Below are 22,001 nucleotides of genomic sequence, written 5' to 3'. Positions count from 1 at the left end.
GAGAGAGAGAGAGAGAGAGAGAGAGAGAGAGAGAGAGAGAGAGAGAGAGAGAGAGAGAGAGAGAGAGCTCCCCTCGAGAATAATTAATATTCAACAGTCGTGTCCCCCGCCCACGCCATTATTTTTCTCCCCACCCGGTAACGCGCACGCCGCTATATACGTAAAAGGAGCGGCAACTCGTGACTCGCAGGACGATTCTCCTGCCGCGCACTCGGCAGCCTCATTCGGCCCCATCGATTTTGGCAGCGGGGCACCGCACCGGGCCGGTATGCAAATAGCGTTTCACCGCGACGCACTCGTGTTCCCAAGTCGTCTCTCGTCCCGTTTCGCAAATCGCGCAAACAAGAAACGTACAGTTGCGGACAGAAAAGTTGCTCGCCTTTTTTTAGTGAGTTTAAGAACACATCTGTCTCATTCAGTGGAAGAATCTCTTAGGTGGAAAACAGATTCTCCCATTAGATAAGATGGATGTGTCCTCAAACCTAAAAAAAATAGGCGGATAACTTTTTTATTCTGCGATGCGTCGAGCTGTCTCTCTCGCGATTCAAGTTCGACCTTTAGAAAGATTAAATTTTTGTATAATTTTAAACATTGTGGTTAAGGCAAATTAACTCCTTAATCGAGCTTGTCCGCATAGGAGGTTCCTGCGGTTGTGGAGTCCTCTCTCTCTTTCTCTCTCTCTCTCTCTCTCTCTCTCTCTCTCTCTCGCTTTGACCAATTTCCGAACGCGTGACGAAACACTTCGTGAGTTCATGTAATAATCCCTGTTCCGCGTAATATCGCGTAATAAGGCCGAGGCTGTTAATTAAGATTATTATGTAATAAGGACGGGAATACACGCGTCATCGCGTCGGATCGATGCGCGTCCACGTAGGTAGCAAGTAGGTTCGCGTTATATGACGATGCTGTGTCGTATCATATCGGTTTACGACGAACAGAGGGAGGTAGAGAACGGCAGAGCGAGGGACCAGGTGTAACTGACCAGTTGCAACGTTACAGGGCGAGTGTTTCACGGGATCGACATGTCGCGTTCTCACCACGCGGGCGGAATCATGATCTGGCCGCGCGAAAATATCGTCAATCGATAAACTGACCGTTTGAGCTCGTTCCGATTCTGATCGCCGACGGATGAACTGGCTTTGTGTATAGCGATACCACAGTCATTTGACACAAGCAGCTGTGTGTGTGTGTGTGTGCGCGCGCGCGCGCGTGCTTGCCCCGGGAGATTACCTCGAGTGAATTTCGCGAGAATTTGACCGGCCGATCAATCTACCAATTCCAGACGATTCATGGGCCGATTTGTACCGCGTTTAAGGTGCATTCGCGATGCAGTTGTGGGCCGTGCGCGCCTCGGCAGGCGATGCAGGAAAAGAGTATCCGCAATGCACTCGCGGAATTCCGCAGCGAGGCGCATTCTCCCCCGTCGATTCGTGAATTAACAACATTTTCAGCTTCGTCGGGCTTCCCTTTCTGATTCATCATCCGCGAGGAAGTGTCTTTCAATTGACTTTTTCACCTACAGGCGAAATTTGAGAAAATTTATCGTTTCTCCTCTCGCGGAAAAAGCGTCCAGCCATATTTCTCTTGACATTTTCGCCGAACAGAAAAGAGCGGTGTGAGTTTGTACGTATGTATTTTATTACTTCTCAGCTCGCATGCCAAAAAGGCACTTAATTTGCATTTTGTATTTTAACTACACTCATCCGTCCATATCTTATACGTGAAAAGAACTTTATAGTAAACATTACCGTGGAGTTTTATAATCGAGCAATAGATCGACATTTTGTCGTAATTGACTATTTTTTCGTTTCATACACTGAGAGAAAAAAAATATCTAAAAGTTAGAAAATATTTATTTAATGGGAGTACTAACAGTACATTCACTTATACTAATATAACATATTTTTCAAATACATTTTCATATATATATATATATTTTCTCAAAATCTGAAAAGAATCTTAATTTTTCATGGAAGCAACTATTCTATTTAAATAAAAGATATGCTGTACGAATCAAACCTGACTTTTATCGCGGTTGAAAGTTTGGCGAGAAAAAAACGTGCAGACGTCATGGAAGACGGGAGAAGCCGCGGAAACGGTTTGTTTGATTCCACGGCGCGAGCACTTTGCTCACAGGAGCACAGCATCCGGCGCTTTCCTGTCTTCCTTTCTGCCTGCCTTTCTTCTATGCTTCTCTCGGCAAATCCGCAACCGTGAAAATTCCGATGTATCCGAACAAGTCGAACAGATACCGACTTTTTTGCCACCGTGTCGGATAATCGACGCCAATGTGGCAGATGTCTCTTCCTCGGGATATCGATCCCATAAGCGGATTTAGGGTCGTAAAGTTCACACGCGATAGCGATAGCGACTAAGCTTTCATATCCCTCGCGGTCACTCCATTTTTGCACGGCAACGTTCTCGCGAAATTTAGATTGACCAGCTCGCCCTGCGCGTAATTTCCCCTCGTTTCCGTTCGTCTCGTTTCAATTTACCTTGCCGTTGTCACGAGAATTCGTCCTGACAGCTGACCCGATAAAATCGCGCCGAGATTGCAATCCGACAGGAGCGCACATACTTCGCCTCGCAACATCCAATTTTACACGGGTCGCAATCTGTTTAACGCTCCCAGCCGACGAGCGTTTCCGAAAAGAATTACGAAGTGTCAAGGAAATATATCTCGTTCTGATTTCTCTGCGGTCCTGGCAGGATCTCGTGGCATGCCGGAAATAAGTTGAGAGTGGGTGGTGGAGTGGGGCGCGACCTAGAGCTGCTGTTCCGCACCCTCTCACTCCCCTCATCGGGAAGCTTCCTACCCTTCGTCTTGTCGCTCGCGGTTGAACGGAACAAAATTATCCGGTGAATAACATTCGGCGAACTTTCCATTCGCGATTCGCCTGGCCGCAACCTGCGCGATCGACCTACATAACTCTCGGGCAATGAGTTTGACTTTTATGAAGCGTTTGCTCCCGAGAAGTACAAGTTTGCGGCATGAGCTTGATCTCCCCGGGAAGGCGGCGAAGAGGCGAATAGGCGACTCCGCGAGCGGAGGTAATCTAATTAAATCGGTTTGCCGCGAGAATATGTCTCCGCTCTGTACGACACGACGGCGGGGAATTCGAAGTGTAGCTTGAGGGAATTCCCGCCGAGATCGTGATTGCCTCGAACAGGCGGTCGCCAAAGATGGAGACTGTGCGAGAACCGTGGGTTCTCGTAATAGCTCTGACGAGTGTCCATCTGGTCGCGTAGGCACTTTATCCTGCCACTTGCAAACTTACCAACCTACTACTCGCCGCTGCAGGCGAATTGGCTCGAAGTCAGTCAGTCAGTCAGTCAGTCAGTTTGCGTCTAGAAAGTGCGTGTCGTTTCATGCAAATAAAACCCCGCGACGCCGACGAAACACACGTCGCCGTTTTACAGCTCGCACGTTACATCCCAATTCTATTTATTTTTCCAGATGTTTCATAACCTCCATACAGTCAAAGAAAAAGACATAGTGATGGCAACTGTACAAGTGACAACTGTGCAATAGTATGCCACAATAGCTTCACTTCCTGTTTTGCTAGAGTCAGTTAATATTATTTTATTGACATTTAAAGACTTCTATCCCATTTCTTGCAATATTTCCTATAAGGAAAATGTACGTTTCCTGCAAAGATCCTATAAACAATACTATTTATTTCAACAGAATATTTATATTGGGTCATTTTCTCCCAAATGGAGAGGCTCATCACTTTGATGTTTATATATCTTTAATCCACTCGTGAAAGTTGCAATTTTATCAAAAAATAATTTAAGATCTCGAATGCCGCAAAATGGGGCTAAACTCGATCTCGCATTCTTTAATGTCAAATATTCGGGAATTTAGAGCTTGTATCGATAGAACAAGCTCTAAATAGATTTAGATAGATTTAGAACTTGTAACGAACGCTTTATTTTTACTTGCGGAAATAACGAGGTCGAGAGGATTTCGCGGGGGATTCGTTGTGAATGTTCCCGACCTCGTCGTCGAGCGTTACTTCTTAATCCGCGAGATGCAACTTTGCCGCCGGTAATCCGGGCCTGACGTCTTTCACCGCTCGCCTCGCTGCCTAGCTAGGGTTATATCTGCGCCGCGGCCTTATTGCCTGATCTAACCGCGCCTAGACGCCTAGACGTTCACGTGCCGCGTAAGTAGTCCGATAAATTCCGCGGGGTACGTGTTGGCCGGGCCGCCGAAAGAAAGGCCGTCGCCGCTGCTGCTGCTGCAGGTGTCCGAGCGTAGGGTAGGATAAGATGGCCATACTTTTTTAAAATGCAAAAAAAATACATTTCTTATTGTTATTTCTTAATAGCGTTTGGCACATTACTTCACTGAAGTCTACAGTATATAATACCATCAGAGTTAAAAGGAAAATACTTCAGTGAAATTATTTATTACAAAAACATCAAAACATGAACATTGACCATCTTACCTAAATGTTTAAGACAAGACGGCCAAGGAATAGATGACATACATATTTTATGTTCAAGATTCTATAGTTATTATTTTATAAAATAATGAAAAAAACATAATTTGATATATTCATTTTAGTATAGGATATTTAATATATATTATTTAAAATAAAATAAAAAAATAATATACATATGAAAAATATAATATACATGTAAAATAGAAAGCTCTATTACAAAACTTAAATTTTAAATCCAATTTTTCAAAACATATTGCACATAAGATTTAATTATTGTAATATTGAAAAGAATTTTTGAAATATAACGACTTTTTTTTATAAATGTTAAAATGATAGTGGGCCATCTTATCCTTAAAATGTGTGTAAAAGACGGTTATAATAATACTTGTAAACAAATAGTGAAAATGAAAATAAAAATGTATACTTTATGTATCTAACGTTGATTGCGATAGCTTAACTGTAATTTATTCGACGCTACAGCAAGTTTTAGTGGATACATGAGAAATTTTACAAGTAGTCGAAAATAAAAATATAGTATAATATTCGTAATTTTGCTATTTCGAAAAATGTATGCACATACACTACAATAAATATCGATTATCTTTATGACTGATCACACAAATGCAATATTTTGCAATTATTAGAGAAATTACAGCTTATGGCCATTTTTCCGGTATGGCCATCATATTCGAGTTTACCCTATTCGACCATGAATCGAAAGCTCGTCGCAGCGAGCGATCGTGTGTGTGTGCGTGAGCGCCTTTATATTTCATACTATTTTATACATTTAATAATTCAATAGGAAACGCGACCGACAGAATTCGGCGAGCGATATTTTTTTATTTCTCCTTTTGTTTATTCATAAATGAATATTTATTTTGGATTGTAAGTCATGACACACCCATTGGCACAAAAGGAAGAAAGAAGAACAAAAATATTATAATGATGATGAATACATATGATAAAAAAGGAAAAGAAGGTAAAATAGCAATGCAAACAAAATATAAAGAAAAATTGCAGTATAATTAAACTAAAAATCTAATTTAACAAAGAAAAGAGAATAAATTCAAGGCAATATATAAAGACATAAGTACAACATTTGCATTTAAAGTAATACAATAGAATGCTCGAATTTAAATGGTGAGTTAATGAAGAAAGAAAAGTGTGATTTCTTTCTTCTTTTTTCGTTGCAGAACACCTGGTAGAAAAACGTTCAAATCGATATGCCGCAGCATTGTAAATTCAAGTATGTTATTTTGTTTGGTTGAATCTCTTTTCGCATGTCTCTTGCCGTTTTGAGTCACGTTATTCAACACGTTTAATGTGTATCAAATCATAATTCATATATTTTAAACATGTTAAATGACATGACAGAAAAACACAAGTAACGAGCCTCAGCCAAGATACACGCGTTTAAAAATAACATATTTGGATTTACAGTGAGATATAATGTCACGTGCCGGCGTTTAAAGAGACACACTGGTCGACCAGTCCGGTTCATTCACAATGTATTTTGTCAAGATGTTGTCGCAAATGTTACTCGAGCGAGTCAGGATATCCCCGCGGGAAAGTTGAAGGTGCACGGACGATATCACGTAGGCAGTACATTTCGCCGAGTGGGAGATTTCTTCACATTGCCGAGATTTATTTCGCATAAATCTCTATGTAGCGCATTAGCATTTCGCATCTCGGCGCGGCGCGCTTATCTGTCACGCGATTGTGAGTGTGTTCTCTCGCCCGCTTTGCATTCACCGCGAGCTGCTGACGAGAATCGCGTTTATTTTTTTCCTCGGCACAACGTCGCGTGGGCAATGCCCATGGCCGGAATCCATATTAAGAACTTCCAGCGTTCACACCGGGGTCTCGCATCGCGCCTCTGTGGCGGCCTCCGCGTCGGTTAAATTGAAAGATTGAACGGATGTGCGGACGGACGATGCCCGTGCAATGCGTGTCATTTGTAGAAATTTCATGTGATTCTTCCCGCACGGCGGACTATATCGTCCGCATGCAGAGACCGCGTGCATAAACTCGCGCTGGCGCTTAATTTGCGAGCGGCATACGTGCAGTTAATCCTTAGAAAGGCAGACTGCGAGCGTGCTACATGATTTAAAGGCTCGTTTACAATACGCGGAGCAAGCTTGGTGTATGTTGGAGTGAAAAATAAAAATAAATGATTTTGCTTACGCGCCTGTACGCTAACTCTCTTACATCGGAAGTATTAACTCCTTGACTGTGTGGCGAAAATGAGACTTCTGTACCACCAGTGTGTGAAAAAAAGTTTCTTCTTCTTACATTTCCGCTACGATTTTAGGTATTAAGGTTTTCAAAGTCGCTGAATCCGAATATATCAGAATTTCAAAATTCAAAATGGCGTATCCAATGTGGCGGGTCAAAATATAAAAATCCAATTATTTTTCCAATTTTTGATCCGCCATATTGGATCTGCTATTTTGAATTTTGAGATTCAGCAGATGTCATATTTGTATTCAGCGACCTCGAAAACCTTAGTACAATCATTTTTATAAAAATCCAATTATTTTTCCAATTTTTGATCCGCCATATTGGATCTGCTATTTTGAATTTTGAGATTCAGCAGATGTCATATTTGTATTCAGCGACCTCGAAAACCTTAGTACAATCATTTTTATAAAAATCCAATTATTTTTCCAATTTTTGATCCGCCATATTGGATCTGCTATTTTGAATTTTGAGATTCAGCAGATGTCATATTTGTATTCAGCGACCTCGAAAACCTTAGTACAATCATTTTTATAAAAATCCAATTATTTTTCCAACTTTTGACCCACCATATTAGATCTACCATTTTGAATTTTGAGATTCTGGTATTATATTCGGATTCAGAGACCTCAAAAACTGAGATTGAACCAAGCTTCTCGTACAAATCGCAAAAGAATAAATCGGTTTTTTTTAAAGATGTACACTGAGGGAAAAATTACCTTAAAATCGACAAATATTTCTTTGATGGGTGCCATTAACATATTTATTTAAATCTAAATTCTCTTTATTTAAACCAAATATTGTTTACTTAAGTTAGGTAAACAATATTTGATTTAAATAAAGAGAATTTAGATTTAAATAAATATGTTAATGGCACTTATCAAAGAAATGTTTGTTGATTTTAAGGTAATTTTTCCTTCAGTGTACATATATATGTACATTACTGGTGGCACGTGTTTTTTCTGTACACATATGATACATACACACTCAAGGGGTGAAATAAGTTCTATAAGGGAAGATGCAAACGAAATCAATTATTTTTATTTTTCTTTAACTTGCGCCAAGCTTACTCCGCGTATTGTAGACGTGCCTTGAAAGTAATCCGAGTCGCTAACGAGCGGATGTATACATGACTGAAATACTTAGTCAGTAAAGCTTAAATTTCCCACTGCTTGATTATTAGACTGTGGATTATCACTGCCTGCGATTGTTATATTCTCGATCGACGGCATTATCGCGCGCGCGCGTGTATCTGTTTCCGTGATCCTCGCTTTGCTCTTGCTAGAACTGGTCCGTCCCGCTTTCTATTTTATAGATTCTACACAGGATGAATATTATAGAGTTTTTTATGTATAAATTCTTTTCAATTTTATTTTGTGTTTTTAATAGGCTAGGAATAGACGCAGTGAGGACTATCTTGTTAAAGAACATAGTAAGTTTCGCTGAAAACATAGCGAGCGTTTTAATAGCACATTTCAGTTTCTAAAATATACAATAATTCAGTTTCTAAATATCTAAGTAGCATATATGAAACGAAAGGATTGTAAATTATTACAGAACGTCAATCTATTCTTCGGTCACAAAGTCCTATAGTAATTTTTACTATAAAATTCTCTCCGTGCAGATTCGTTCCGCGACAAATGCGCGATACGCCATGAAGCGACGTCGTTATTTTAGTCAAAGACCAATCGTCGTCGTTTAACACGCTGCGAATTAATTAATCTCGCAGTGCGCGGAAAACGACGAATTTATACATCGCGTAGATTGCACGGGGGAACTTGCAGCATTTTTGCTCATACCCGCACGACGCACGAATGCGAAACATTTTTCAACGTCGCTCCTCTCTGCTCGCCGACTCATATCGGCTGAAATATCGCGGAGAAGTTGTGCACGTGCGCGCGCCACTACCGCGGTCGTACAATTCATTTACATAAATGAAAGTCGACGTCTTCTCAACGGGTGTTATTCTCGCGTTGTCATCGCGGAACACGGATCTGAATCACAGAGTCCTGGCCGGTGTCGGGCACGGATCTCGAGCGATCTAATAAAGATCGATGACGCGGCGCGGCGGCGGCGGACGGTCGTGGATCACCGAGCCGAGACCGTCCTCTCCCTATCGCGGATAGGTCGAATCGATCGAATCTGTATCGCCTTCTGTGTGGCAGTAACAAGGATACATTCCGTATCGTGTAACATAACCAGTTGTTAGCGATGACACGGCTTCTTTTTATAGACGAACGTAAACGTCATGCACGCGCACGTGCGTACGTGCGTGCGTTGCTTCGGTGTTCCTGCCGGACACGTGTGCTAGTTTATATACCGCGAAATATACACGACATGGTACGAAGCGGCTGCACTCTTGGCTTGAGAGACACTTGAAATAGTGCATTGTTGATTTTTCCCCGATACAAGGGGTAAAAGTACTAGGTAACTCTTGGCATATCTAATTTTGGATATTCTTATTGTCTTAGTCTTTAATACGAATATTTAAACTTTTATAACATGGAATATATGTATACATATTCATATACACTGAGGGAAAAATTACCTTAAAATCAACAAATATTTCTTTGATGGGTGCCATCAACATATTTATTTAAATATAAATTCTCTTTATTTAAACTAAATACTATTTATTTAAATCAGGTAAACAATATTTTATTTAAATAAAGAGAACTTAGATTTAAGTAAATATGTTAATGGCACCTATCAAAGAAATATTTGTTGATTTTAAGGTAATTTTTCCTTCAGTGTATACATATACACACACACATACATATATATACATATTTTATTATTATATATCAGGCGAGTATTATATATGTATATATATATTTTTATGTTTAAATATTCGTATTTATATAAAATATTTATTTATAATTATTTGTAATTTATTCAAAATACATTCTGAATCCTAATAAATTTAGCATTTTAATCAAAAATATTAAATTAAAATAAACATTCATTTTACTTGCTACATAGAGTCAAACTAATATTTTCTTTCGAATATATGACGAATATATTTTTTCCTTTTCTTTCGAATATATGACGATGAGCTTTATCAAAATTTGTGATAAACATTTGGGGGCTTTAATCAAGAAAATATTCCTTGTTGGAGATAATCATTAGTTAAAAGAGGGTAAACCAAGTAATCGCTTTCCTCAGCAGTAGAATGGTATTTTTCTGTGTGTACTTTTATCTTACAAACGTCCAGATGTCGGCAATGTCGCGATGTAACTTTTAAGAATGCAGATGGGAAAGCAAACTTTGTGTAATTTGACATGAATTTTTATAAGATTTCAACTTGTACTTCATTAACTAGATAATGTCGCGAGTTAAAAAGTTACGATGGAATGTGGCACGCGATGAAATTTTCAAGCTTATTTCAGATTAGTTAAAGAGAATTCCTCGGTGGAGAAAGCGCTGCTATGCGACATCTCGTACACACCTGCACTGCTCGCAACATCCGAACGAGTTGCACGCGTTTCCTCGTCGTTTCATCGTAAAGATGCAGCGCGGAGCGATAGAGATATTGCCGAGCGCGCGCGCGGCGATCTCGCCAGGTGAATCGTCGATCACGACTCTCGATCTGATTTCTTAGTCCCACTCTCGTCCTTCTTCCTCCGCGCTTTGCGCTCATAATGTTGGATGGAAGCTGGAGGCACTTTAATAGCTCGTAATTACTTGTTACGATTCATTGTCTGATTGTCCACGGCCGGAGAACGGAATAATCTATTCGCGACGTTGATCCATAGTCGACCATCACGCGGGTCATTATTCCAAACGACCGAGATCAATCGATCGATCGGCTGGGCTTTCTCGACGGGATTGTGTAACGAAAAACTGAAAGCTTCCGTTGACTAACTCCGTTTTACACTATTTTTTTTTGTAAATTAGCACATTGTTATCGGAATCGCATTTCTTCCCTTTACACTTGATTTCTCTTCGAATCTGGCAGGATTGTCGCTACACTGAGAGGAAAAATATGTAAAAAATAAAAAAATATTCATTCGGTGAGTACTGATAACATATTTATCTAAACCTAAATTCTTTTATATATCTAAGCAGAATAAACAGTTGCTTATTCATGAAAAGTTAAGGCTTCGTCTACAGTATGCGGAGTAAGCCGTAAGAATTGGCCAATCATAGCCGATTATTTTTGTAAAATATTTGAAGGAAATCTATATTTTCTTATTTAAAAGATATTTTATATTAGTATAAGTAAATAATATATGTTATCAGTGCCCCTACCGATTAACTATTTTTCTCTCAGCGTAGGCTGCGTCGCACATTTTTACATTTGCGAGTGTGCAGCCGTCTTTCACTTTGACGAAATTTAAGCGTCGCTTCGCGGCGAAATGATGTTTGCGCGGATTTTCCGCGAGCTGGGACGCTCCTGCTCGGCGTCCCACCTTCCGGATCTGTGTCACCGGCAATCTCTTCCTTATTTCAATTTCACGGCTGAAGGACTCGTCGGCGCGGCGCATCCTTTCGTCCCTTCGACGCGCTTGACGTCAGAAGTGTGCAGCCGGTTCGCACGATGGAAATTGATAGTCAAACATTTCCCGCGGGAAACACGCCGCGTTGCTGGACTTATCTTGGACCGCTCCCATGTATACTGTAGATAACATAGCGTGTTGGAATAACACCGTTACCGAAGTAGCAATCGATAATTGATGTGCCGGTATAGTAATTTGTCCTGCGTGTCGCTTTTTTGTTATTATTAAAGCAGATCAGACATTGTGGGTTGGAAGAAGAGTGGAAATTATTTAATTACGAGCTGCACTCCAATCTATCCAAATTTTCGTCCGAATTTCTATTGGTTTATCCGGCCAATATTTACTCAATCGTTCGAGTATTTTCATCGCTGACGTAATTAGACAATCCATAAAATTAACGGAAAACGCGTTTATATACATATGTATGTTAATGGATAAAATCGCTGATTGAAGCGATTGCAAAAGAAAGAGTACACACAGAAAAATATTATTCTGCTGTTCAGAAAAACGATTGTTTACTTTCTTTCTTTTAAGTAAAGAATTCATTTTCAACAAAGAGTATTTTCTTGACAATAGTTCCAAAATACTTATCACAATTTTGAGGAAAGCTCATGTACTCGAAAGAAGAATTTACTCTCTTTACAAGAATATCATTAAACTTTATCCGAGAAAAAATTAGTTCGACTTTATGTGGTAAATATAAACTGAATCTTTGCTTTAACTTAATATTATCGATTGGAGTGCTAGAATTCAGAGTGCATTTTGAATAAATGTGATGGAAACTGATGATAGATTTACGAATATGTATGCATGTGAAATATTTGAAACAAGTATTTTAGCATTAACACTTGAATGCAGTGTGCGTTATGTTGTGCGTTTTTTCTGTGTGCAATATAAGCGTCGGAGAAAATGCGAGGGTAAATATCGAATAATTCGCGCCGCTCACCGCCGTCGACACTATCAATCTGGCCGCGATGAATGATTACTACTTTACGGCGTTTTTGCAGGAGCGTCAGAAACTTCCTCGTGCCACTTTAATCTTTATAACACACAGCCGCGCAGCGTGACCTCATACGACGGCCACTCCCATCCTCCCCAGCCCTCCAGCAGCTTCTTCCTCTGCGGCCTCTCTCGCTTCTCCTGCACCTCTTCGTTCTCGTTCGGAGCCGCTCGACAAATTGATTAGGCGTGCAATTCCGTGTGCCAAGCGGCCCGGGAAAACTTTTGGCGAGGAATTTAGGAGCTTAGGATTTAGCAACGTCGAAAGTCACGACCCGTGACGCGACCCTGTCAGTGTGACTTTGGACCTTTGCTTCTGGTGCTTGTGTTTGCCAAATGTCTTCTCCCAGGGAAAATCTCTGCCGACGACGAGCGGAAATTGTCTGTTCGATGATTCACGACGGCAGCGAAGGACACGTGCGCGCGTGGGTTTTGATGGGAATCAAAATTTCAGGATCCATAATACTTGGTGGCTTCAGGATTAAGCTTATTAAGGTCTTTCCAGCTTTAAAGCTCTCCAGCTTTAAAGCTTTCCAAGCTTTCTAATACTTGATGAATTAAAAGCGCGTGTCTGTCATCGTGCCGCGATAAATAGGAAGGACGCTCGCCGCGTTTGAATTTTGAAGTTCAACGTCGCTTCCGCGTGAAAGTTTCAAAGTCCGCTGCGAGCGAGCTCGAGTACGTTAATGTCATTTTTGGCTTTCCTTCTCAGCGAACCGTACATTAAGGGAAGTAAAACACGCGAGATAATTACGTCTCGGGCCGGGCGAAATCGGCGGCGGAATCAGTGTGAAATCTGGAAACGGCGAGATAAAAACTCTTAGATTTCACAAGCGATATGTAAGGCGAACTTTTTTTCACATACCTGAGCGGAGTAATGTAGCGATTTAATGCATTCCGCGAGTGCGTTCGTACTTACAAACACGAACGATAGGAACGTGTAATTTCGATTTTTCGTACTTTTACGCGATAATTGCGATTTCTTGCCGCAATTCGTCCGCGGTGGAACGATTAGTGGAAAATTACGGTCATTTAGGAATTTCTTCTCTGTAGAACCAATTAAAACCGGAGCGAATGCTCGATGCTTTTGCGCATAAATTGAAAAAAAATTAAAAAAAAGTGCGGTTAACTCCATTTTGCGGTATTCGAAATCTGAAATTATTTTTTAATAAAATTACAACTATTTGCTATAAGAGTCCTAACGATACGATTTAATTCGACAGAATACGTATTTTTTTAAACAATTTTCTCTCAAACTTTGATACTTATATATCTATAATTTACTCATGAATAGCTACAATTTTATTAAAATATAATTTAAGATTTCAGCCATAAAATGGGGCCACAAAATGGATCTAAAAACTTATGAGAGCTCGATAGCTCTCTGTGGACTATAAAATTTATTCCCGTGAATAAACATCGTGTTCAACAAATAAATTTCCAAGCCTTCTTCTCAGTGTATAATTTTTTATTTCTCTTTATGTTACAGGCCAAACAACGTGCCTCCGTGAAATGGCTGCTGTCGAAGGCGTACAACAATCGAGTGCCGGAAAAGCTCCGCGAGCCGTATTACCGTGATCATGAGGTGAGCTTTAACGATCCCGTTTCGGTTTCTAGTTCCTAAGACCACCGAAAGCACGACAAAGACCTTCTTCATTAACCAACGAGCTTTTCTTTGCCCGACATGCACGTATTGGAGGACGTGTTCTCGTCTCAGCGCAACGTGCGCGATCGAGAATTCATACTGAAATATTTATTCGTACTTTCCACGTATACAAACATTTACATTTTCTCCCGAGCAGTCTCTTAATGCCCTTTCATTTGCTACTGTGTAATTTTTCTGAATTTCTTATGAGCCTCTTATGAATCCCTCGAGAAGATAGATCTTCCCAAGACGTATTACCATACACCTTTTCACTCTCGTTGAATTATTGCGACGGCACAACGCTTGCGTAGCTCTCTCCCTCTCTTTCCTTATCATGAGATGAATGAATTTTTCCTCGCGGGAAGTCCAAGTTTCCGCCGGCTCGGATGTTGTCCCGAGATACTCTCCTCCGTGGTGTACTCCGTCGTTATGCCGCGACGGAGAAAACGGGTTCGCCGGTTGTGAAAGGCGGTGTGCTGCGAAGTTACGTCGACGCATCTACGCGAACGAATAGATGCTAATAATACTTGGCGAGGGAATACACAATATCGCGCCGAACTTCGATGAGAAGAAACGAAAGTCGCGTTACGAATCGCTGTTACTATGACTTCGCGCTGTCGCCGGGCGGCTTACAAGAAAATGCGATCATACTCGAAAGAAGGAATCTGTTATCGAAATAAAAGTTTTTTTTAGACATCGGATTATAATTTAGTTAAAAATGGGATCAACCAATGTTTGCTAATTGCTCTTCATTTTTTGTGTCGCTTCGCTGTTTTATTGTATATGGAAAACATTTGGTTGGCTCAACCAGAATTTCGGCTGACGTTACCAGACTTCTGCTCAAATTAACGAGATTCTGGTTAATCAAACAAGATTTTTAGTTAATCAAAATTTTGTTAATTTGAGCAAAATTCTGGTAACTTCATCCGGAATTCCAGTTCGTTCATATTTCACCAGACATTTGGTTAATATTCAACCAAATTCTTTTTTTCTTCCGTACATTACGTGAATCTGCACAACGCGTGTAAATATTTGATGCGAATGAAATTGCGCTCTCTTCATTTCTCGCGTTACATCACGTAATTTCGTCACTGCCGCCGCGTCGCTGCTGATCCAATTAAAGTAATCGTATTATTGACCGGCCACCGTGTGCGATTCTCCGCCGCGGGTCGTCAGTGAATCGCGAGATCAGTTCGCGTCGTATGTGGGTTTTCTCTTGGATATAGAGTTCCGCGCGTTCTTGGAAATGTGGGTCGACACGAAGTGAGGAAGCTCTTCGAATATTCCTGTGGATAAGTGTCGAAATGACTCAGGAAAAGTGCCTTCCTTTGCCACGCCGACACTTGGGAATTACATAAAAATACTGGCCATGTTTTTACATAAAAATATGTAGCTTTGACAGACACGACGCAGCGTTCGAGTATTCCGTTGAGGGAAGCGAAACGAGGGGAGTATTCGACATAGAAATAAATAGATTTATCTTTTTTCTTCTTTCGCTTTACGCGATACCTTTATGCACTTCTGTGTCTCTGTATATTTACAAAAGAGGATTCACGTTCTCGCGAAAACTCTCACGAAGTGATGGTGATGCGCAAAACGCCCGGAGGAGAAGTTTGCATTCCCTCCTCGCGCGTGTTTGCGAGGCAAAGTTAGAAAAATATTTTCGCTCTTTGAGAACACGCGATTCACGTGGAACAAAACTCCCTCAAAAGAGCCCTACTCGTGATACGATTTCCCTCGAGTAGCCACTACGCGCACGCAAGATGAGGAACTTTAAATAAAATAAAGCTCATGAAATAAAGACGAGGCAAGCACTTGTGTAACGCGAATTTACACGGCCCCAATTTACGGATCATTAATATTAAAAGACTTAGAAAACCTTTCACGAACGATTGGGAGATTTATAAATAGCGCGCTTGTACTCGAGATAGTATGTTTTCCTTCATACACATACATATACATACGCACATAACGAGATGACTAACGATCATCGACACCGTGTGCTTTTGCTTCGCGTCGTTTCTCTCTCCTTCCTCTTTTTTTCCGTGCACCGACCTACGCGTAATTATATTTATTAGACCATCACTGTACTGGCAATCCCGTCGCTTACACTATCTTTTAATTATCTCTACTTCGCATATTCTCTTTCTGTCGTTCGCCCGGTAACTCTGCAAAAAAAAAAGAACTTTTAGAGATCCCACTGTCGATATTTCGCCCGCATCGTAATCCTTCGCGCAAAACTACGAGGAGAATGTTCCCCGGAACCGTGCGTTGCACATTTCGGAAGCGACACGATCTTCGTCGAGAAAGGTGGCATTTCGCGAAGTTCGCGTCGATTTTAAGGGGGCTCTAATTACGGAGCTGTTTTGGCATGGAAAATTAATGGATCCCAGGCCCCGATAAGAGCTTGGGCGAGAGCGAAGAAAAGAGAAACAGAGGGCGAAGAAGGCCGGAGTCATATTTTTTAATTGTTCCGGCAATGATTGTTCCCGGGCGCCAAGTTTCGCCGAACATTTCCGCGCCGTGGCACAATAGTCTTGATTTCCTGAGCGTTATTGAAGCTCGCGCATTGTGCCCGCCGCGGCGAGAACAAGACCGGGGGCATCACTGCGGAATCGATAGTTCCCCTTACTTCTCATCTGTAGCGGTTTCTTCGTCGCCGGTTCTGCTCGCACAATGTGCCGTTTCAGCGGCCTCGCTTTTGAGCACGTGCCTATCAACTTGTCCACGAGATTAGACGAGGTCTCTCGCTTGTTCGACTCGCGCTCAAATCGTTTCTCATGATTTCACCCACCGATGACCCGCAGAAACCGAGGCTTCTTCTCGGATTTTTTTTCGTGTGAGAAACAAAAGTACATTTCGATTAACTTCAGCGTTTGTATCGATAAATTCATCTATGAAAATATAAGCTCACCTTTAGCGGAGCCCTCCTACATGTTGCCTGAAGAGAATTTTAAAGCCAAGAGGAAAATATTCCAAGTACAATATTTTTAAAGTTAGGGCATTTTCGTCTTTTATCTACAATACAGGCTTTGTTCTTAATAGAAATTTCTTCTAATAAGAGGACTTTCTGCTTCAACATATTCTTCTTGATTCAAAAGGGGAAAAATTATAATAATTTCTAGTAGATTTCCAATTTACTTCGTTAAAATATTCTTTTAACAAAAATTTTCGCTCAGAATATAAAATTACAGAAAATAATCCCTTGCAGCCAGAGTTCTTTTCTTAAATGTTAGAATATTTTCTTTTTGGTTTTAGAGGAATTCCCTCTTTTTTTGGAGGTCATATATATCTGCTAAGATTATATTGTTTTGAGTAGTATAATCCACCGATGATCCGCAGAAGCGGCTTTTCCTCGGACTTTTCTTTGCGTGGGAAACAAAGGCACATTTTAATTTACTTGAGCGTGTACATTGACAAATTTTAAATGTGTGGTCGAGGAAAAGACGCACGATGCCAAGTACGGTTATTTCGCGCGGAGAAATAACGTTTCCCATATTTATTACGCGTGAACTCTTGATCTTTTCCTCGTGGCGAATAGAGAAGCCTTACAGGAAGTGTCACACACAATGTGTGTGGTAATATTCAGCGACGGTTTCCGTTTGGTGATTCGTGCCCTCTTCCGATCTTGTCGACGTCGCATCGCCACCTCGGACACTGGTTGAAATGAAGTTACTCGCCTTCTTCGATATGACCAACCATGAAGCGTCGAAAAAACGAGCAAACATGGTTGTGAAAGCAAGGTCGCTCCCGAGCGCGATCATCTGTGGCGCTCTCACTTCGTTCGGCTCTGCAGAAAGGAAAATCATTTCGTTAATTGCGTAAAGTTATTCAAGCGTGAGAACAATTATTTCTTTCTTTTTATCTTTTTTGCCCGAATCGTGTAATCGTCCGCCGTCTCCGTTCTAACGACGAATCTTTTGACGTTTGCAGGAGCAGGAACATCTGAAGCCGCAAATTGTCCATGCGCTTTCCAATGCGGAGCTGTATTGCCTCGCGTTGGCCAACATATACTCGGATCCGAACTATCACAATCAGAATCATTGCGGGATCCTGCAAGCTCTGGCCAGGAAAGGCGTCTACGTCGCGGAGCAGAACAATACTCAGCTCACCGAAACGATCCTCATTCAGAATTCACCACTCAAGATGGTAAGTTTTCGTGTTGGCACAGGAGCAGCATGTAGTCTCGTGTTTCATTTTCATATGAATATCCTTAAACGACGTAACTCACGATCGCGTAATATATTCTGTCAATACGCGTTGTCGGAAAAGTTTCTGGATTTTTGGAAATATTATTTTGCAAAGTATCGATATATACAGCTGACGCATAATCAACACTTATTGTATCGAAAGTATTCTTTATTATATTATTATTAACAAAACTTATTGTATTGAAAGTATTTCTTATTATATTATTAGAGGTTGATGCAAAAGATTTGTCATTCTTTTCTAAATTCTTGTAGGAGATTTAGCTATTAAAAAGAAAATGGAGATAGTTAAGTAATTAAAACAATTTTGAATCGATATTGTTCATTTTATTTGTAACAATTGTTAATTCTTCGAAATTAAGTAATTCCGTTTTCTATTTTATACGACAAACACGACAAACCTTTTGTATCAATCCAATATATTTCTTATTATATTTCTCTTGCTATTTCTCTTTGACTTATTATATGTTTTTTCCACAGTCCGCGCATATGGCTGTGATAGAAGGCCTGATGGTCTTATACGCGAAGGAGGTGGTGACGGGCGATCGAGTGGTCTCGGCGATACGACGGTTCGATCCCCAAGCCGTGGTGGACGTACCGTCGGACCACGAGAAAGGACTCTTGCTTTGGATCAATCACGCGTCGCACGCGCTGATCGCGAAGATTCAGATTGAGGAGGGCGCCGGCGACAAGACGCGACTGCCCGAGCTACCCGCCGCCAAGGACTTCCAGTCTCTCTGCGACGGCGTCGGTCTGGCTGCCGTTGTCGCCTTCTACTGTCCCGGCGAGCTCAATTGGATGGAGATCAGGGTGTCGAAGAGACCCTCGGTGGCAGACGCGCTGCACAATCTCTCGCTGGTGCACGCGTTCTGCGTCAAATGTCTGCCCTATTCGATATTCCACATGCAGCCCGAGGACGTTACATACATGAGAGGGTGAGTTAACTCTAATTAAAATCAGGAGTCTCTCCTAGTTACTAATCAAGTTGTGCTGTCGTTAAATCTGTTAAATCCCGACTAAATCAATTCTGTGTGATTCAGGTCCATGAAGCAGAACTTGGTTGTTTTCTTGGCGGACATGTACAACGTCCTGGAGATCCACCCGGCGAAATGCGTGCGTTATCCCGGTGAAGAGCGAGCGATGCAATACTTAGATGGTACGTAGACGTTTTTCGGTCGGGAATGAGAGTTTATCGATCTGTGCGCGGATCCTGTGCAACAATATGTGGCATTCGAGCTACATTTTGCTGAGAGCGAGAGAATGAGAAAGAGAGAGAGAGAGAGAGAGAGAGAGAGAAAAAATCGTGAAATTTGGTGGTGGTTAAGTGTGATTGGTGGAGGCTGCCATATATTGTATTGGACTTATACCCGTTGTATGATTTATTTTCTTATACTTTCTTCCATGAAATTCTCTCTCCATTGCTGTCGCAGGCAATGCGAACGTCGAATCGTCGCTTACTTATTTCCCCCAGCGAAATTAATCAAATAACCTTGTTAAAACGTCACGAGTTGTGGTTAGAAACACAATCAGAGTCGAGGGAAACGTTGCCTGCGATCACGATGGTGTCACGCTTTTTATCAGTGTCGATACACACACTCGATCCAAGCCTCTCGACCCGAATCCCCTTCCGTGCAGCGACTAATTACATTGTCTCTGTTTGATGATGATGATGATGATGATAATACGAATTGGCTATTGTTGCGCCGCTGTCAAACAGTGCGAAGTGATATGATGTATCAGCCAACGAACTATACCACCTCCACACGCAGCACTTAATCTACAACTGTAATATTTCCATATATTTCTATGGCGTAACCTTCTTGACGCTTGACAACAACGCTATCCTCGCCTTCTTCTTTCGCCAACTTCCGGTTGCCCATGAACCGATACCGGCGCGGCGACGGGTGCAGCCTGCCCGCGCAATAGTCATGGCGTAGCTCATAAGAGAAGTCTGCCACAGTCTATAGCTCCGATACCTGATCTGAGAAGCAACCTCTCCGTATCCGCGCCAGGCTTCACAGGTACCCACACGTTACGTCACACAAAGCAAGCTCATGAACTCTACTACTAGGTGATACGTCCTTCCGCGAGTCTCGCGTTTCGCGGTCTGCCGTCTTTTTCTTTTTTCCTGTATCTTTTTAGAATGTCTCGAAGGGATCAAGGTCCACTCTTTGTCTCTTTTTCGCGTATAATTTTCGTCGTATGTGTAGGTGTCGTGCTAGGTCACCCACATTTAAACATGCGACGCAACCTAGTTGAGGATAATGGAATAGAGTACACAATGTAGACCGCGATTAAATCGCTTTTAATATTTGCGTGATATCCGACTAATTATTTCATACGTAGTGCTTAATTAAATTTTCTGACTTTAATATTGTGTCTGCATAACAACTACGGTACTTTAGTTATCAATGTTTTAGGATTAGTATAATTAAAACAACCACTATCAATTAAACAAGTATGTAAATGACGAACTTATAGTCACAATATTTTTATAGTTTGTTTTAAATTGTACGGTATTTTCGAGCCAACGTGTATCTCGATAAAGTCCGATATAGAAACGAAAAATAGACGGTCTTTTCTTTTTTGACGGATATATAAGTTTAACTTCCGTGCGTGTTGCATTCGATGAATATGATCACGTTGGAATCTAATCTCTTAGCGAAGTGCGTGAATTGTGAGGAGCACTGCTTGTTACTAATCACATATTGTTTGCATTTCATCCGATCATCATCGCGAGAGCATAGAGCGAATATCCTCCTTCCCTGAGAACGGACCTGCATGTGAGTCGCGTTTTTTGTGCGACACGGTCATTGATTGCTGCTTGCATTGAACATTGGCTTCACGTTGCGTTACTTTTGCATGTAATTTGGATCATTGTGTCGCCCAGGTAACTCACGGTGCAACAAAAGAGAGAAAGGAGAGAGAAAGAGAGAGGGAGAGAGAGAAAGAGAAAGAATTAGAAAGAAAGATAAGAACCTAGACGTTAAGGTCCATTCCATATTTAGTTAGTACGATTGTTTTGCAACGTGTATTCATCCGTATCATTTTGATGGTGTGGTACGTTCGGTTTATGGGTTGTCACATGTCGAATTGTTTCATTTTCGCGTTATATTCATTTTCAGATACGTCTGACACTCGATGACGAGAATTTAAAGTGCTTAGACACGTTAGATTTGTCACAGTTAGCCTGACTCAGTGTGGTGTACTTTTGTACGATGTTTTTTCTCGAAGCGAGCTTTTTCCGTTTGTAATCGTCTCGTTCCCCCGGAACTCGCACAAATTGAAATCCCTTTGCGCTGTATCGATTTATCGGCTTGTTCTTGTTTCATGATGCATCTACTTTGCTGACAGTACAAAGTAGTCCATGGGAATTTCACGTTGTGCTCTCGAGCGATTCGTTACATAAGCTTCGTTTAATGTAACATAAAAGTATAAGAATTTATTGTCTGTTTGAGCATCCTTTTACAATTTCTCGTTGAATATAGTTTGAGTGACGAATGAACTTGATCAAATCAAGCAAGAATGTGGAGTAAGCGCAAGCTCTGTTCATCGTGAAATTATTTCTTCTAGTTGCGAAGTCGGCTCCGAGCGCTACCGTGAAGAAGTCGCAATCCTTACAACAAACTGCCGAGAGTCATCCGTACGACGACAGGTACGTTATAACTTATACATGGAAATGCGAACAAATTGTTGTCAATCGAGACTCACTTGAATCTGCGTTACAGGCGCGCAGGTAGCGAGGAAAGCTTCGTGGTGCATCGTGGCAAAGGCATTCCGACTCTGAGCTCCGTGGCCGATGAGAAGTCCGTAACTAGAGCTGAAGCCGCTGGTCGGCCGAGCAATTGGGAGGAACAAAGGCGGAGCTCGTACGCAGGCCGCCGATCCAGGCGGAACAGCATCACGGATGATTCTCAGCTGACCATTGAGAACTTCGGCGGGTCTCAGGTAAGTGGTGCGC

At 41.4% G+C, this 22,001-nt stretch overlaps 1 protein-coding gene across 13 annotated transcripts in view; it reads left to right on the top strand.

Moving 5' to 3' along the window:
* The window catches only part of LOC116850855 (patronin), a 66,450-nt gene that overhangs the window by 28,141 nt on the left and 16,308 nt on the right, over nucleotides 1–22,001 (top strand). For 12 of the 13 annotated variants that reach the window (XM_032829610.1, XM_032829607.1, XM_032829608.1 and 9 more), the window contains 7 exons: nucleotides 13,677–13,772; nucleotides 17,766–17,981; nucleotides 18,521–18,975; nucleotides 19,081–19,196; nucleotides 19,951–20,061; nucleotides 21,614–21,695; nucleotides 21,769–21,988. In XM_032829610.1, coding sequence (XP_032685501.1) covers nucleotides 13,677–13,772; nucleotides 17,766–17,981; nucleotides 18,521–18,975; nucleotides 19,081–19,196; nucleotides 19,951–20,061; nucleotides 21,614–21,695; nucleotides 21,769–21,988 — 1,296 coding nt within the window. The remainder of the gene's footprint in view (nucleotides 1–13,676; nucleotides 13,773–17,765; nucleotides 17,982–18,520; nucleotides 18,976–19,080; nucleotides 19,197–19,950; nucleotides 20,062–21,613; nucleotides 21,696–21,768; nucleotides 21,989–22,001) is intronic. The other variant, XM_032829604.1, reaches the window with a different exon arrangement.

This window comes from Odontomachus brunneus, unplaced genomic scaffold (assembly GCF_010583005.1).
Source record: "Odontomachus brunneus isolate Ranch 3 - 2012 unplaced genomic scaffold, Obru_v1 Obru_scaffold_157, whole genome shotgun sequence".
NCBI lineage: Eukaryota > Metazoa > Arthropoda > Insecta > Hymenoptera > Formicidae > Odontomachus > Odontomachus brunneus.
Note: the sequence above shows the minus strand (reverse complement) of the source record. Positions and strands in the feature narration are given on the sequence as shown.